An 18,880-nucleotide genomic window follows, 5' to 3' on the forward strand; every position below is an offset into this window, starting at 1 on the left:
TATCGCTACTCATTTGTTTCCTTTATTCTCTGCACTATTAATTTACCACTGGTATAAGAGTCGCCGATCGTTACTGACTCGCTTACTGAAACATAAATCTGAGACGTTTTCATTGTCCTACTGACGGTATTTCACGTGTCACAAAGAGATCACCTTGCATCCAAGTCTTTCCATGAGAATGCACAGCAAAGTTTTGCCGGTCGCCGCTACATCCCTACTATCACCCCGCACTTACAACGACAAACAGAAGCATATTTGAAAAGAGACACAAGATAAATCATTCCAACTTACCTAACAGCTTGCTTGGCCTCTCTGTCCAAGATAAATGACTATAATGTAGTAATTGCTAAGGATAACATCGATGAGTCCTCTCAGAGTCTTCAGATCCTTCCTTTCTCAAACAGCAGCCAATGACAGCCTCATTTTGTATTGTTTACTAAAGAAAAAAAAAAATACCGAACTCGGTTATTCCTTCGGCGGCTTTGGTGTCCCGGTGAACAACATGGGATAAGGCGCGTATGTCATCTAACGGGACTGAAGCCGGGAGGAATAACAGAGACGGAGGGGTTCCCCCGGTGTGTTCAGGTCCTTCTCTCTCTACACACAGCCCCGTCCTCCTGTAGCCATGTGAGAGCTGATGCTACTGTACACACACTGTTCCAACACAAAGATTAGTTTGCAGCTACTCAGACAGGGACTCCAGCTCGTCTCCCGGTCGCTGCCTAATGAGACAAGATGTTTTAATCCCGCTTGTGTTTCGAGGGGGCTTCAGTGTGGTGGTGGACAGCTCCACCCTGTGACCAGAACAGGCATGGAGCGTCTGAGCTGCAGCTGTCCTCTTGTTGTCACTACACATAAGGGTTGCAAATGTGTACTTCTTCACAAGTAGGCGAACTTAAAATCCGATCAAATGATATAACTATAGCATCAGCTGGCTGCAACTCAAGGAGTTTCATGCGAAATGGCTCTTTCATCCTTACCCCCTTAGTCGACCATGTTATTCGCTGTTAATTTATAAATAATAATGCCGTATTAATGTTTATATTTAAATATTTATACAGCTGATAAACTACAATTTCTTTCAAGGAAATATGATTATATAGCCTACCTTTACCCATCTATGCATTTACTTTGTATTTATTGCTATTGTTTTACTTTTTTTTTTTAACTTATTGTGTATTTAAGTACTACTTCTTCTTAAATGTACGTATGCTATGTCATGCTAATGTAAGATTTTGATTTTTTTTTTAAGTATGATGCCGAACTGTTCTACATCTGCTTGTGCTTGTGTCACATGATGTTTGTAAGAATAAGTTGTGGAGGAAAAAAAAAAGAAAAACAACTTTAAGTATAACACAAAATAATATACTTTAAAAATAGACTTTGATACAATTTACTGTAACATTACGTTATATTTAAAAGGCCTATCGTGAATTTAGGAAATGCTAACAGTTAACTTGCCGTTTGTTAAAGTTGTAGTCCGTAAGGTTTAAGAACCGTTGTTTCTAAAGGCCATTTTGTTCTGCTGGATTTTCCTTTATTTTGATCACAAACTAGACAGTTATCATTAATGTGCTTGAACATGTTCACGCTACAACAAGTGTCACATACAGCATGAAGAAGCACTGAAAGACTTAAAGTAAAACAACAGATACACAATGGAAATAATTCACCACACGACCCAGAATATCAAAGACTGATCACATAATCACATCAGTGGATTTACCTGCATAAACCTGATGATGAGAAGCGGTTTAGGTGTTGAGTATATTTACCCTGAATACCCTGTTGGTACTTTAACTGTTTGTTCCTGGTACCTTGACCTTTGGCGCCATCTCGCGATTAAAAGTGTTTTTCTTTTGTTGTTGTTTTTCTTGCATATTTTCATAACATAAGTAAGAGTACTTAGATACACAAAAAGGCAGAAAATAAAACAATAAATAAAGCAAAAATTAATATATACAGTGCAGTTCAATTAAAAAGTGGGCTATATTGTTATATTTCTATATAATATATTTTTCTTTAATAAATCAGCAGTATAAGTACATGTCTTATTATTAATAATTTGGATAGACTCGAAATAATTACAAAATTAAATTTTTATAGATAATAAAATTTGGCCGAGATTTGGAGAATTTAGTTTTATGTATGTGAAATTGTACCTGTAGAATTAGTAAATTGGCAATCCACTGTATTGATTTGTTTTTGTTGTCATAGCAGGTAATGACGTAGTTTGCTTCAAATTGAACTAAGTTGTACTGAATGTTAAAAATGCTCTCAACTTTTTTCCAGAACTCCAAAGTATACAGACACTCCCAGAATAAATGCATGTTTTTTTCATTAATCTTTCAAAATTCACAGTTGTTGTCCACATCTGCGAACCTTGAAACAAATGTATTAGTGGGGTAGATATTGTGCATGATTGTATAATGTAATTATTTTAATTTATTGTGGATAACAAATGTATATGATATGATTTTCCCAATGAAAATTAGAAAAAGGAGAATTCCAAACAAATTTTCCCCGTGGGGTGAATTTCCTTTGCCGCAGAAGTGATTCCTTTTATGTTTATTCGTACATTAATGACTTTAAATATTTATTCCATTACCAAAAGGGGACGTTTCCAAATCCTGCAATTCTTGTCTCTCAGAGTGACCCTTCATCAGTTGAAGGATTCCACTAGGTATAGCATTTATTACTAATTGATATTCTTTATGGGTGACAGGAAACGCTTTAGATCTGAGAAATTCCTCATAACTGAGAAATTGAGCATTATTATTTTCTAAGTCTGCTAGAAAAAAATATATTCCTTACCATCCAGTGTTGTAGATCTAAGGAGTTGTTCTTTCCTGCCTGTTATAGGGAAGGTTTTCGTTGTCACCGTACTCTACAGGGGAATTGTGGGGTCTATGTAAATGATAAATAAGTCATAGAGTGTGGTCTATACCTAGTCTGTAAAGTGTCCTGAGATTAACTATTGTTATGATTTGGCACTATAAATAAAATTGAATTGAATTGAATTTATTGTTACATATAATAGTTCGGTGTGGAGAAAAATATGAATAAAGCATAATTTTGCTGCGGTAAGCGCTAAAAGTGAGGAGAGGGACTCTGTTGGATGTGTCGTCATTGGCAACGTCATTACGTAAACATTCTGTTGACGTGGCGTGAGCGGTGGCATTTCAACTGTAGCTAGCAGGTAGGAAAATTAAGCAAAGGCAAGGTGAGACCGAAGATAATCCCGTGGAACTATGGAGGTCAACTGATCGATCGGTCTTCACTTGTCCAGGTAAACGTTGTTGTTGTTGACAGCTTCGTCCAAATATCGAATTAATCGACTGTGACAACTGACCGACAGAGATGTACGAACGTTACTAGTCACATAACATAGGTGGATGCTAGTTAGCACTAGCTTAGCCTGTGCAGCCAGTTGTAACTGTGGACGTGCACACTTATCCAACCTGACCGTTAATTTAAGCCATTGATTATCTAACTTGAACAGGTGTGTTTCTGAAGTTACTTAGTTGTTTCTACAACAACGATATCGACTGGATTTCCACGAATCCCAAGACTCTGAGGCGTCACGTTAGCATGAGCTGTGTTGTTTCATAGCCAATCTCTTAAATTGTAGTTGGCTAACTCTTTTTTTATTTTCGCCAAAGCAACTCTTGTAAGCTCAGCCTGTTAAACAACCCCCTCAGGGTTCGTACGGGTGCTGGGAAGCATTGAACACTCATTTAAGTGCGTTTTCAAGTTTTGAAAAGTGCTTGGATTTTGAATAAAGTGCTCGAAACTGCTTGGGATTTAGGTTACGTGGGATGGCACATATGATATAACAGATAGAAGAAAGGTCGCCATATTTGAGAGACTGAAACCTACATTTTCATTTCAAATGACTGTTGACGATTAACAAAATAGTCGATGATTATATTTCTGTACATCTATTAATCGACTAATCGTTGCGGCTCTAACGGCAAGTGTACTTGCGCACATGAGACGTTGGTTTCCTTTAATTTGTCACTTCTCTATAGAAAGCTGTCTCGAAACATAATTTTGGTAGTTTATAGCACAATAACATCGAATTGAATGTGATGAGCAAGTGCAATAATGAGTATAGTGAAAATACTGTATGTGCTGTATATAAATATGTAATTTACCACTGCTGTAAGCTGCTGAAAATGCACCTTTAAATGCCCCATGCGTGCTTGATAAAGATGATGAGTGTAGTGCATATAGTCAACAATTACTAGTTGCTAATATAACCTAACGTTTAAAGTGAGTTAACATTATTAACCTAGACTGAAGTTTGCTTTTCTCCTATCAGTTGCATCACAGCTGTGATAGGGGACTAGCTAGGTAACGTTATCTGACAAGGTATTATTTGCTAGCCAGATGATGTTCCCTGGGCTGTAATGCTTAACGAAGCATAAATGTTAGAAAAACAGAGGACATTGACATCTCGTGGATTCAACGTGCTGCCTGCAACGTAACTTATCACACTGATAGAACCCCAATCTTATCTAGCTTAACTGTTACCCAGGACTGTAAGAGAGATGGACTTCAGTCTGTTATTTAATAAGCTGAACAATGTCAGAAACATATCATTAGTGCAAGTGAACTTCTATACACCCTGTTAAATGAGCGTTGGATCATAAGCAGTTTTTGTGTCAGCCAAGTTTCCTAAATGTTATCTTCCTTCACGGTAATGCATACCTTGCTGGTACTCAAGCCTGTCTCTGCTCTTCCCAATACAGTGAAAAAAAATGTCCAGTATAAGCCAGCACTATGGGTTCCAGTCAGCCACCATGGTGCAGCCTGCCAATGGCGGTCATGCCTATCTGTTTGGAAACAATGGCTCAGAGAATGACTTGTCAGAAGAGGATGGGGAGAGCTATGAGCTGCGGCCACGGGGCAGAGAGAGGCTGCGGAGGAGCACCTCCAGAGAGAGGATGGACGATATTATCTACCTGACCAGAGATATCCAGGAGGGTGACACCTTGAACAGCATTTCCCTGCAGTACCATTGCTCAGTACGTTTGTGCTCAGACCTGTTAGTTTGTGTGTATGGCTTTCTTCATCTCCTTTGAGAGTGCACACTCACCTCCCTGTCATTTTCATGCTAAAGTAGCCTGTTTCTTCTTACATAACGCATATTTTTAAGGTCATCCATTACATGGGCTGCTTTTTATAATTCTACAACTTATTTCTTCAAATTTACTAATTCGTCTAACCAATTGTTAAACAACTTATTATGTACAATAAGAGAGATGGAGCATTTTAAATATTTAGATCCAGACTGAACATTGATATATTGAGAGATGTCCTCTTTGCACCATTGTTTTTGTATTTTAGGATTTAAGTAGAATATATACAAACTGATGGAATATCAGACAGATATTTGTCAAGTGGCCAGAAACTCAAAATGAATGATAATGTTGCTCACTAACTGCTGAATCCAAGTGTTTGCTAAAAAGTTAACTAAATCAACTTAAAGGGTGAGATGTTTTTTTTTTTTTATGTTCACATAGTTGAGTGACCAAAAAGCAGGTTTAAATGTAGGGAATATATACGATTTATTTCCACATTTATCTAATTGTGTTCGAGTCATATGTAATTTCCTTGTACACACTGTACAATATGGGCAAACAAATGTTTTTGGCAGTTAAATGATACATCTGTACTTACTACAAAGATTCAGTTAATGGTACATTGTCATACAACAAAACACTCTGTTAGAATATATTTGGTCGGTTTACCGAAAGAACGAGGTCGCAGACACGAGCAGCCAAAATGGGCTGGAGTCTCCTTTAGAGATACGGTGAGAAGTTTAGCCATCCGTGAGGAACTCGGAGTAGAACCGCTGATCCTTTGCGTTGAAAGTAGCCAGTTGATGTGGTTCGGGCATCTAGTAAGGATGACCCCTGGGCGTCTCCCTAGGGAGGTGTTCCAGGCACGTTCAGCTGGGAGGAGGCCTCGGGGAAGACCCAGGACTAGGTGGAGAGATTATATCTCCACACTGGCCTGGGATCGCTCGGGATCCCCCAGTTAGAGCTGGTTAATGTGACCTGAGAAAGGGAAGTTTGGGGTCCCCTGCTAGAGCTGCTGCCCCTGAGACCCACTCCCGGAGTGGGTTTAGAGGCATCAGTAGAATTACTTTATAACAGCTCTTTAATAACATGGTACATTTTCTAATGGAAAATGCTGAACTGTCATTGAATACCCTCTATATATTTCTACCAGAATCATATAGACAATATTCATTACTCTCTTAATCCAGGTAGCTTTACTTTTATATGACATGTTTTGTCACTTCTTGTATATAATATTTTGTATTATTTCCTGCATTCAGAATCCAATCTCCTTTGTGTTTCCTAGGTGGCTGATATAAAGCGTGCCAACAACCTCTTGACAGAGCAGGACTTTTTTGCCTTGCGGACAGTCAAGATCCCTGTGAGGCGCTTTAGTGTCCTCACTGAGACTCACACCACTGCACCTCTCAAATCTGCCTCCCCCTCAGGCTCCAGGCGTGTGCCCCAGATCTCACCTGTTACCTCCCTCCCCACCGAGTCCTCCACAGACTCTTCCTCTTCAACTGATAGCGTGGAAGGATTCCTCCTGGAGAAGGACAAGGACATTGAGCAGCTGGTGAAATCCACAGGTCCGTCTCGGAGCAGCCTGAATGAGGTTGTGTCCTCTTTAACGCTACAGCCACTGCTTGGAGAAGTGGAGTATAAACCAGTGCAGAGAAAGGACCCTTATTATGGGGCAGACTGGGGCATGAGATGGTGGACAGCTGTAGCCATTATGCTGGTTGTTGGCATTGTAACACCTGTGTTTTATCTGCTGTACTATGAGGTTCTCATGAAAGCTGATGTCAGCCATCATGGCGTTCCTACACAATCGCATGGCGACATGCCTCATGGACATCACCATGACACTAATTTAGACCTTCCTGTTGGAGAAGACAACCATGTAAGGACTGGACACCATGCTGGAAATGTGGTTAATGGTGATCCACAGGGACCAGGTTTGGACAAAGCAGGAAACGGTGAACACGGAGAGCATGAGAAGACATAACGGATTATAACTTCACATAAACATGTCGCTAACTCAGAGACCTAATAAAACAGGGTGAATGTTCCCATTGTTGTGCAGTTTCTATAGACTTAATATATCAATGCAATCTGTCTGACAGTGACAGTCACTTTACGATGGGAATGGTAATTTTTCTTTGGTGGAGGGACAAGAGTAAGGATGAGGCCACAGTCATTCCTGGTGTCTGTTGATTTAGTTATATGCTTTTCACGGAGGAGTATCAGTAGGCTAAAGACAACGGTTATGCTTGGCTGAACCTGGGTACATTTCAGTGTTATCAGTGTTGGCAATAGAATTTAGGTGATGTTTGAGTTAACAGAGATAGAACAAGAGGAGAATATGCATTGAGCTGTTTGCTGTGGTCATTGGACTAGTTTAAGAGAAAATGGCGATTCTTATAGTGACCACACAGTGGGGCTGTGAAGTGTGACATTCAGTGGTTTGAGAACTGTTTTTGCCTATCATTTAATTAAAAGATGACTGAAATTTGATGACTTACTAATAGAAATATGAATGAATCTGGCCATCCTCAATGCCTCTCTAGCAACAGACATATCGCACAAAACGACTCTCCATGCTGCGTACTACTACACTGCTAGTCAGTGAGTCTGTGACTTGCCTCACGTTGGTTTATACAGAAGTTTATGCAGAAGTTAGCCGGCTACAACTGTCTTTGTAATGGCAACGGTACACATAAAAATGGCCGCCACTCTGACGATCGTGCTATGTTGATTTAAATGGGAATGTCTATTCTATTTATTTCTGGGATTAACATCTATGCTGCTGCATTTTCAGTAAGCAGTAAACTTGGATACAGTACACACAAACTGTATCCAAGGAGGTCAAAAACAGAGCAGCACTCAAACTATTTGTGTTAGTTTAGTGATTGGAGAGGATAATGAATTCTGTGGATTTGGTTTTTGAAGCAGTTTTTACTCAGTTTGGGCCAACTGTATATTTTACCATGTTAGAAATTGTATTTCTCGATGCTATTTGTTGGAAAAATATCATTACAGACATTGAGTTTAATATAGAATTAATTTATGTCAGGGCTATTGCGCAGTAGCCTTTACTTACACTATCAGTATTGGGAGTAACCAGTTAAATGATATTTATATATATTTCCATGAAAGTTGCTTGATTTTTTTTTTCTTTTAGCTTGCCTGAAGAGAACTGCATTTGTTTTCCATTTCAAAAAAAGAGAGCATGGTGAGAAAAATGGGAAACGCACATTATGCCCACAATGATTCATACTTGTAATTATGTGAGATTTTAGACTTTGTTATATAGCCCTTTTTATTTTACCACCGTGTTCACTTGATACTTAATGAAAAAGCATTACATGTCATTGACAGTATGTGCCTTTCAACCTGTGGAAATGTGCCACAGGCTGGAAAATAAATACATCTATTTTGAATAAATTATTGCCAGTGTGCATTGTTTGGCATTTCTTATTTACACAAGTCTTTTGAGGAAGGCACGCCTCTCACAATCACACAAAATAAAGCAAACAAAACACTTTGCTAGACAGTATTCCCAAATTATCTACAATATGTAACCAAAAGAAAGAATCACAATGACTGAACAGTGACTTCGTGATTGAGTCACACTGTCTCAGTATGTTCCTTCGCCGTCCATATTGTTATCACTCTCGGCACCAAAATCTTCACCATTGTCAAAATAGCTGTCAATGTAGTCGTTTTCCTACAGAGAAACAAAACAAAAACAAAGATGAGATAAAATATTAACCCTGTTTCTTACATATCGACCACATTAAATTTGCATTTAACAGATCAGCATTTATAATCTAACCTCTTCAACATCCTCTTCGTCATATTCTTCCCCTTCAATTTCTTCCTCTTCCTCGTTATTTTCCTTCTTCTTTTCCGTCTCATCATCTGATTTTTCAGTGTTTCCGTCGTCTTTCTTTGCCAGTTCCTGAAGTTTTGACATGAAGCATTAAAGCTATAGTTTTTTTTTCATATTCGCTGACACTGTCACTATATCCTGTCAGCACATTAAGACAGACGACCTTTGAAAAAGTAATGTGTCTGTGTCCGCTCCTAATGTCATCTGCGAGATCCACTGATGTGACTGATCATGAACTCTGATCAAACTGTGAAACTAGGCACTGCTGATCAAATATGACTCAATATTCTGTTACAGTATTGCATTTTTCTCACACTTGGTCCCAAATTTTCTTCTGGGAGCTAGCTGATCATGCAGCAGATGCCATTAGCAGCACAGATCGTGACACAGATCTTTGGGCTGTCTGGATCAAGTGGCAAATATGAAAAAATGGAAAGTTATCAACTTCAGCTTTAAGTATTGATATTTAACATTTGCTAGCTCAGGGGGACATACAGTATATACTGCACCAATGAGTACTTGATAAATCACATCTGGAGAAAATTAACAGTACATCTACTGCTCAGTAGTTGAACACAACAAACAAGTGAAGAAAAGCTTACATCTAATTTAGTCAGCATATCCTGTGTGTCTTTGCGTGATGTCTTCACATTTTTCTTCTTTGTACCTGTTGGATTTAAGCATTTTGTCTTCATTCCTTACAGCCATCGAATGGAATCTCATCACATACAAAATACAAAAATTTAATATACTTGGTTTAGCAGGAGGTTTTTTCTTTTGGGGCATCAACTCTTTTGGGAGGAGGTTCCAGTCTAAAATATCAAGAATAGTATTTACATTATTTTTATGTTTTGGCTTTATATGCTGTAATCACATGACATGATGATGAATGTTATGCAAGTACCTGGAGTCCAATCATCATTCTCTATCCGTCTTTGCCTCAGGTATCTCTCTGTGTATCTCTCCACTTCTGTTTCATGTGAACAAGAGAACGTTCTACTTAAAATTCTTGAACAAGTTCCACATCACTTTCACATCACATTTAGCATTTGTGTCTATCAACACAAACCTCTGGGTGCTACTCCTGATTTTTAACCACAACGATAAATCATAGTTTAAATCATTTTTATTATAGAGTCAGCAGTTGTTGGCTCACACAATGTTATTAGTCCCAAACCAAACGTAACTTTTATAGACATGACCCCTCAAGCCCAAGCCTGCTGTGATTAAAGTCAGCACATTATTATGTTATTACAAAGCACCTTAATTATGCATTAGACATGGCAATACATTCTGAAAACTTAATCTACAACTTCTTATGGGTATATTTAGCTCACCGCTGAATAACTCTACAAAGACCCTATCAGGCCACACCGTAGAAATCATATTAAAAATGTCGGATGAGGCACTTGCTGTAACTCAATATTCTGCAATAAATATGCCTCACTCTCCTTTCCCCAGATATGACCCTAATTAAATGTCTCAGTTCCTAAGTGCTGCACTATCTTCCCTCACAGCCGCCAATTGTCTTACCATAGCATTTCTATCAGATGTCAGGTTTCTAATACAATGCCCTACTACTCACCTGCTTTATTGGACTGAGGTTTGATGTTGTGTGGTAGCCGTTGCATTGCTCCCCTCATCTCCTGTTTTAAGGCCAGCATGTAGTTCTCTTCTTCGCCAGCTTTCAGCGGCACCGGCTTAAAATCTGTGTTCTGGAGGAGGAAATATAGCGAAGGGGAGATAATAGCAATTAGTCATAACGGTTATGTTACTTTTTCATGGACAGATTTATTTGCTTTAGATTCAGGCTCCTGTCATTTACAGTAAAAAAAGCTGTACAGTAAAATAGAACCAAATTGATCCTAGTATTAAAGTGACAGAAATGATGTCAGGGCTATTAAAATGCAGCCCAGGCTAGTTTCCAACCTGCTAAGTAATGGTGAACAGCCCTTTTGGTATAAATAAGAAAAAGCTACCTCAATTTTGTGTGCTAAATGAATGATAAGGTTATTGAAATTGGTGGTCAGCTGACAGTTGGACTTGTGACATGTACAAACCTGGTCAAGCACAAAGGTTACTGTGTTATTAGATATTATATTACACATTTCTACCACTTCTTTCTTATTAATGCAAATACAAACATAACATCGTTTTTCATAGTTTGTACTTTTGTTAGATCATCATACATCTACACATTTTCTTTATACAAGTCTACTTTTGACATGTCATGCATACATCTCTCTGATTTGTCAACAAATACTTCAAACAAATATAGCAAGCCACCATCCCATGAACTGCTGTGGCATGCAACACTTTTGAGGGCTTATAGATTAACTGAATACACTGCAATGTGATATGTCATCCTTGGTTCTCTGCACTGTATGTGTGGTCGGTACTTACTGGAAACAGCGGGCTGGGCCCCACCCTGGCTTCTGGCATGCTGCCCCTGCCGATGCCCAGAGCCTCGATGTTAAAGGTAAAGGCAGCCACTCCACGACCCTTGCCTGCCATGGCTGCAAGCCTCCGCTGTACCTGCAACACACAGAGTCCCACATGCCTTCAGTCAACGTCACTGTCAAACACGTGCAGACACAAATTCATGAACCACAGCTTCCATCGCCTTTTGCCTGACTTTGCCTACTATGAAGCGTTGGTCAACAGTGAAATATTACATCTCATCGACACATACAATACGTTGTTATACTCACTATGGGACTGTTAGTAATTTGCTCCTCATGTGGAGACGTATTTCAGGGCTATTCAGTGGAATTTAGCCTTTTCTAAGTATCCATGTGTTTTACTTTTCAAGTAAACTTGTCACTAACTTTCAACTTCTCAGTTTTATCTGTTGTTCGCAACGTAAAGTAACTCCTGAAAGCACTCAATTTAAAGCTAATGAAGATTTGTACAGCGTTGCTACAACCGGCGTGGACACAACACACTCAGCACTATGCGTAAATGTGACTTTTACTCGCCCCGCCCATGCTTGACGTTGGGGAAGGCTTATTTACAGCCAATAGAGGAGCGCGCATTATGTTGTCGTCACTCTCCCGTTCGTCCAATCAGCACGCTCTCCTCCTACAAGGGTGTGTCAGCTGCCGCCACCATCACATTAACCTCAATGAAAACATATCACCTCTAGCTAGAAGGCTAGCTTACACCTTTCCCACCGCAAATAAAACCTCCTGACAGCACAATACCCGCAGCAGGTTACCTCGACACGTGCATGAACTGGGATGTCTGCAGCCGACTGGTACGCTCACAAATCGCTGGGAGACGGACTCTTCTGGATCCAGGAGCGATTCTACCAGTCGGAGAACCGGGCCAACATCTGGCTGCTCCGCGGCTCACACCAGGACGTGGTGATAGACACCGGTCTGGGCTTGAGGAGCTTACCTGAGTACATCGACGGCAAGGGGCTCCTCGGTGGAGATCCGCAGAGGAAGAACCCGCTGCTGGCCATCGCCACCCACGCCCACTTCGACCACTCGGGCGGTCTTCATCAGTTCCAACAGGTGGGCGTCCACAGTGCAGAGGTCGATGCCTTGGCCAACGGAGACAACTTCGAGACGGCCACTTGGCTCAGCGACAGAGAGATAGTCGAGGCTCCCAGTCCAGGATGGAGGGCAAGGCACTACAAAGTGAAGGCTGTGCAGCCCACACACATACTGCAGGAGGGTAGGTAGGCAGCCTTTGCAGATATGATTTATGATAGGGGAGAGGATCTGTGATCAAAATCCAGCTCTAAACGCATTTACCCAGGGATAAGCATCATGGTCGATACCATTAGATGGGTATTTAATGGGTGCGCTTGGACTCAATACTGTTACTGTCTCAATATGTTCTTAATAGAATCCTTTCTATCCCACAAGAGGATTTCACAGCACAATGAATTTGGCAGAATACCAAATATGACACACACACTCCTAGACAGCCAGTACATAGATTTAGAATGGATGGTGCACAAAGACGGTGTAGCCTTTATATAGGTGTAAATGTCACATATAACATGATGGGTCGTTTGTTACCATAAGCCAAATGTGTTGATAGTCTATGAGGCGAGAATAAATCTTTTTTTTTTCTTCTTTGCCACTGCTTTGCTCATTCCTTATCTGTCTTTGCAGGGCAGCTCTATTTTAAGACAGTGTGCGGATGACTCTGTTACTTCCAAGAAAGAAGAGAAGGGAAGAGAATGTAGAGCAGCATCTCTTAGAAATATTAACATCCTCACTCAGAATTTATTTAGTTTCTCTGTATCTGCTGGTGGTGAACACCCACCAGCAGATACACATCAAATCCAACTTTAGATTTTTCCTTGACGTTATCATACTTTTTGCACAAAGCTTATATCACAAAGGATTTTGCATTTTGGATGAGAATCTTTGTTTTTGTTGGAGTTTGGACCAAAACTTTGCCTGTTTAGTATTCTTTCAGTGTAATTCCTGCACCATCAGTTAATGCACCGACTTGTTCTGCTGTGTCAGAGCTGCAGTGCAGTTGGAATATCTCATTGCTTGTTTCAGTTTCACCCTTCTGTCCCACTGTGCGTCTCCCATGTATCGGGTCTGGACCAAATCAATGATATACAGAATGTCCTGGACTATGCACATCATGGTGAGATGAAGTGACATGTGGGAAACAAATATAGACCCTGGCTCTATTTCAGCCAGCCACATTATGAAGAACAGAAGCATTTAGTTTGGATGTAAACCTGGGAATGGGATGGCAAATGGACCTGAAATTACAAGTTATACTGCGTTTGTATTCGTGAAGGGTTTTGAAAACTTGATACCATCTCTCCCTCTCTCTCTCCTGTTTAGGTGATGTCATCAACCTGGGCGACAGACAGCTAACGGTGCTCCACATGCCCGGTCACTCTCGGGGCAGCATCTGCCTCCACGACCGTGACAATAAGTTGCTTTTCAGCGGAGATGTAGTGTATGATGGTGCCATGATCGACTGGCTGCCCTACAGCCGCGTCAGTGACTACATCAGCAGTTGTGAGCGCCTGGTGGGGCTGGTGGACAGCGAACAGGTAACACTGAAACACACCGGAGGGTGGCCCAACCATTTCTGCTCGTAGTTCCACTATCTTGTAGATTAATTGAGCTGTTATGCATGAGGTATCCAATCGTATTGTTTTCGACTTATAATGAAAATGTCATGGTCCTGTTATGATGCTTTTGACGGAGGTGTCTATTTAAAATTTTGAGGTGAATTTTATTCACTACCCTCAGTGACAATGGGACTTTATAATTAACCAACAACAATGTTTTTCTTCCGTACAGTTGCAATGTCACAAGTATTATTTATAGATTGAAAGTGCCGCTACAGTCCCATTAGAGTCATTCTACTGCTCCAATGATGGTGCTGACACCGAGAGCGCCATTGCGGAAGACCTGGAAACACTGACCAATTGGAGCAGGGGTTTTTTGTTTGTTTTTTTAGGAGGAGGAGAGGGGGGCTTAAAGAGACTAAAATGGAGCATTTCAGACAGAGGGTGACCACATGTTCTACTAGAACCTCAAAATAGATGTATTAACTTAAAAAGACTATAATATGTCCCCCTTCCTTAAATCAGAGGTGTGTAGTATGTACTGATGGTTACAGATCAATACCCAGAGAAAGGATGAGTAATGCATGTAGCGTCTACTGTACATAATTTTCACAAGTGTTTAACAACTGGCAAATTTATTAAACAGGTTGACCAAGTGCTTCCGGGACACTACAACACCTTCGGTGCGAAGCGGCTCCACCGGATTGCATCCACATATATTAGCAGAGCTGGAACGTGCCCTGCGAAGTTCTCCACATTTGCCTGGGGCACTCTGGCTGGGATGGCGCTGCGGGCATTTAATCCACGGAGTGCCTGCTAATGAAAGAGGATCATGGAGCTGGAGGAAGCACAAGTGCACAAAGAAAGATGTTTAAATATGGAGGGGAGACACCCCTCATTTATCTGTAACTTGATGTAACACTGTTCATTCACTTATGTAATCCAACAGAAATCATAGAGTTGCCAAACTGTGTGTTAAATGCCCCAATTGGTACATAAGTCAATAATCAGCAGCATATGAAGCATTCTATATGAAGTATATGTATATATATATACACTAATTATTATGTATTTGTTGGGTTGAATATGATTATGTTTGATTTTTTTTTATACTTTAAGCAGTTGTGAAATTATAATAGCACAACAATGGTACAACTCTGCACTGCAAACAGAAAGCAGAGTCAGCATGGCCATAGTATTTCTCTATGCATTTGACAATGCTCAGTGAAGACTCAGTGTCGACTACCTCCTACGTTTGTAACAGTGCTTTGTACTATTGACAAATCAAAGGCTTCAAAACATTGACAATAAAGCCTCTGTTCTATCTGCCTTTTTTGATGCATCTACAGGACCAACAACTGCAGCGCTCACATACAGTAAGATGGGATCTCCTATGGGATTCAGTTAGAGGGAGAAAGAGAAGAGCAGAATTGGATAGAATATGATCCATCATACTGAATGCTCAAAGTGCAGGGCACTTTAAGTACTTTACTGATCTAACAGAAAGCTCTTCCTCTGCAGGAAACAGCATATGTGGTGGAAAAGAACAAAAACTTTTCCTGAACTTACTTTTCTAGTTTACAATACAGAATTAAATTTGACCTGTTAAAACTCATGCGCTTACAATAAAAGTAATGAATGCATTCACATAATGTACACAGTTATGATACATGATTTCAACTTAAAAAGGTTTTAGCGTTGACAGATCTACAGGATATATTTCAGTAACACTTTATTTAAAAGGGTATGCATAAGATTAACATGACACTTATAGCCATGCCTCAACACCTATAATTGATAGGAAGCTGTTTTTAGTTTGTCTGACTGTTGTCATGAAGTGCCAGTCAGTGAATTATGACACTTATAATGCCAAGTTAACATTGTGATGTCTTGATGTCAACTTGACACTGCATGGATTTTGTGCAGCTTTTCCAACCATGTATGAAAATGCTAATTGTTCAGATGAAACATATGCAGGAACCTCTTCTATAGAGTCATATCATGTCCTAGCTCGTTCCAGGTCAAGGGAATTATTCATGACACTGTTATAAAAGCAATTGTCAGTGAAATAAAAGTCCAAATTCTACCACTACCTATGACAAATATTCATGACATCATTATAATGGTCTCATGACAGCCAATGTCAAAACCAAGCACAAGAGTTTACAGTACTCTTAACGTTAAAAAATAAAGCTAAATACTTTCTTTAAATTTGTTAATTAGGCCTGCTGTGACATGTTCATGACAAGTCACGTTACCAATATTTAATATCTAACAAAGTTTAAAAGATCATATTTAATGTGGAGTAAAAATGGATGTGTGAAGAAAGAGTCAGCTGTGAATTGATAAAACATTTATTATAATTAATGTTATATTATTTATACGTGAGATTTCCACATTTCTCAATTTTACGTTTGCCTTCTAGGACAGCGTACATGCAGAAAACAAAGCCTGCCAACACAAGAAACTCTTGCAAGGTTATAACATTCAATGTTATCTATTCGGAACAGTTAGGGGTATGCACATCATCTGTTAACATTATGATAATCAGGTATCAATATAGCTGCATTTATAACAAAACAATATTGTAACAAAAGACAAAAAGAGGAGGTTCATTTGTTAACGTATAAAAGAAATTTACAGTAACAAATGTTGTTTTCCAAACATTTGACAGTTTTAATTCTTAGTCGAAATGGTTGCTCGAGTTCTGAGCCCCGAGAGGGAAACTGTTACCAAAGTAAAATCCACAGTAAACAATAAAGACAGAAAATAAAAGGTTTTACTGCACTGACATTTTAGATTAGTTTTAACGTGGACGTCTTGCGTCGGATGATTGTTTTATTACATAACTTAAAGAATTGAATATATAAATGGCAGTGTAAACAAACCATTTTATTCTTGCTCTTATTATCGTAACCTGACGGTTAACTAGGGTTTTCATGTAAGTACTCGGCTTCATAGAAAGTAGAATACAGCCAACATATAAATGTTTCGCTGTTGCATAACATTTTTGATAATACTTAAGCTTTGTTTAATTTGATTTTATTCTAGGGTTTGTTCTATGTATGTAAGGATCTAATATCTACTTCTGATGACAGCCTGTCAAACGTGTGCAGATAAATGTGTGAACGTTAAGACCAGAGCACAGATTTTTACCCTGAAGAGATCACAGTAATAACCAGTACAGTATGTAGGAGCACTTGCATAAAGTTAAGCTTTCACCAGAATCATTGTTGAAATGATCTCAAGTAGTTCAACATTTTAACTGTAAGTCAAATCATGCAAAAAAACAAAAAACAAAATGGTGCATAGTAATTTTTAGGAGAACCACAAAGATCATCTCTTGTATGAATAATTAGATGCGTACACTAAAGTAGATATCACAGTACAGACAACAGACACCAAGCTTTCCCTCCACACTAGACAGTTTCTATCATTTGAGAACTCTTGACTGATTAAACCTTATGTTTATCTTGCCGCATGTTCACTGGCTTTTGTAGCATAAACACTGCAAACCTTTATTTATAAAATACAGATTGGAATAATCCAGTCAAAAATATTGCTAGTGCATCAATAGAGATGATTTTGAATATTGTTTGAGTGGCCAGGATGGCTTATGCAGAGGACTAAACAAAACCTTTTCTAGTTTCAGATTAGAGTCCGAGGACAGACAGTAAGCCCAGTATGGCACATTTATCAAAAGTCCTTAGCTTGTTGAAAAACATCACTTTCTCCCAAGCAGCATGGCCATAATCATTTTCTCAAAGCAAGCAGAGTACCTCCCATTTCGTTTTGGACCATCTTCAAAATTGTGACAACCCAACAAAGTGCAGCAAAGGTGCCTGCAGTGATTGTCACCTGTCATTTGTGTCAGAAGACATTCCAGTTTGCCCCAGGAGTATCTTCCATTATCCATCCTCCATCAGGAGGCAGACTACAGGCAGCTTATCCTCCTCAGGGCTGTGCAAGTGGCCGAGCAGACTGCCTGAGGTTGGTTCACATATGTTAAGCCAGTTAAACCATGGATAAATGGGCACTGTTGCCTTTAGGCCAGTGTAAAATGTCCATCAGACAGAACGAGTTCACACCTGACTTTGGAGCCAGTTGCGAGGATCAAGTCTGGCCCTGAGGTTCCTGAGGCTGCGTCGAGCCGGGGAGGGCCTTGAGAAGGGGACTCCCTCAGATGATTCGGGGCTGTGGCTGCCCTCACTGTTGCTGGAGCTGTTGCTGGAAGTGGAGCTGGAGCAGGAGAGCGTGGTCTGCGTGCTGCGCTGTGACCGAGGTGAACGAGAGGAGATGGGGAGTGGGGCGAGCAGTGAGGTGGGAGGAGGCTGGCAGGAGCACTGGAGGGTCCCTCCTCCTCCATACCCCCTCCCTCGGAGAGTGCTGAGCTTAGCATCCAGCGACAGAGTGCGTGGCCTCAGGCGGGAGGGGGAAGATGACAAGAGGGAGAAGTTTGTAGAAGGTTCAGGCCAGCCGTGGCGGTGAGAGCAGGGACTGGTGCTGCAGTGGCTGTCGCTGTCTGAGGTCAGGCTTGCATCCGAGGACAGCAGACTCAGCTGTGGGCAGCGGTGAGGGCTCACAGGGCTCCGGGGCAGTCGATGAGGGGTGCAGGGGCTGAGGCCAGAAAGACGAGAAGTACAGGGACGGGGGCGGCCAGCGCTTTTGGGGTTGTTCTCCTCAAACACAGACATCCAGGTAGGGGAGGTGCCCAGTTGGCTGCGGAGCTCCAGCTCCTGCATCCTCCGAGCCAGGATGTCTGACACAGTGCTGCTGAGGTCATCAGATGACTCAATAACTGAAGGAGAGATGCAGCAAAACTCATCATTGCACTGCCGTTTACTGGGCTTAAGCCTA

General features: G+C 40.4%; 4 protein-coding genes across 6 annotated transcripts in view; 2 read left to right on the forward strand and 2 right to left on the reverse strand.

Annotated features, from left to right (window-relative positions):
- Nucleotides 1–3,202: 3,202 nt before the first annotated feature.
- On the forward strand, nt 3,203–8,382 carry lysmd3 (LysM, putative peptidoglycan-binding, domain containing 3). The gene is made up of 3 exons (XM_083911882.1): nt 3,203–3,289; nt 4,755–5,030; nt 6,376–8,382. The coding sequence occupies exons 2-3, from the start codon at nt 4,764–4,766 to the stop codon at nt 7,075–7,077; spliced, it is 969 nt and encodes a 322-aa protein (XP_083768008.1). The 5' UTR covers nt 3,203–3,289; nt 4,755–4,763; the 3' UTR covers nt 7,078–8,382.
- Nucleotides 8,383–8,664: 282 nt separating this feature from the next.
- On the reverse strand, nt 8,665–11,707 carry polr3g (polymerase (RNA) III (DNA directed) polypeptide G). Its single transcript, XM_083911784.1, has 8 exons — nt 11,676–11,707; nt 11,368–11,499; nt 10,550–10,679; nt 9,869–9,934; nt 9,717–9,776; nt 9,567–9,631; nt 8,908–9,033; nt 8,665–8,799 (listed from the first exon to the last, which is right to left on the reverse strand). The coding sequence occupies exons 2-8, from the start codon at nt 11,476–11,478 to the stop codon at nt 8,710–8,712; spliced, it is 648 nt and encodes a 215-aa protein (XP_083767910.1). The 5' UTR covers nt 11,479–11,499; nt 11,676–11,707; the 3' UTR covers nt 8,665–8,709.
- Nucleotides 11,708–12,125: 418 nt separating this feature from the next.
- Nucleotides 12,126–15,211, forward strand: mblac2 (metallo-beta-lactamase domain containing 2). The gene is made up of 3 exons (XM_083913012.1): nt 12,126–12,645; nt 13,788–14,002; nt 14,670–15,211. Exons 1-3 carry the CDS (start codon nt 12,204–12,206, stop codon nt 14,841–14,843), a joined length of 831 nt encoding a protein of 276 aa, XP_083769138.1. The 5' UTR covers nt 12,126–12,203; the 3' UTR covers nt 14,844–15,211.
- Nucleotides 15,212–16,361: 1,150 nt separating this feature from the next.
- rtkna (rhotekin a) overlaps nt 16,362–18,880 on the reverse strand; it is a 59,515-nt gene continuing 56,996 nt past the window's right edge. For all 3 annotated transcript variants that reach the window (XM_083912909.1, XM_083912910.1, XM_083912911.1), the window contains exon 11: nt 16,362–18,821. In XM_083912909.1, the coding sequence (XP_083769035.1) occupies nt 18,106–18,821 (716 nt within the window). In that variant the 3' untranslated portion in view covers nt 16,362–18,105. The remainder of the gene's footprint in view (nt 18,822–18,880) is intronic.

This window comes from Echiichthys vipera, assembly GCF_963691815.1.
Source record: "Echiichthys vipera genome assembly, chromosome: 4".
Taxonomy (NCBI): domain Eukaryota; kingdom Metazoa; phylum Chordata; class Actinopteri; order Perciformes; family Trachinidae; genus Echiichthys; species Echiichthys vipera.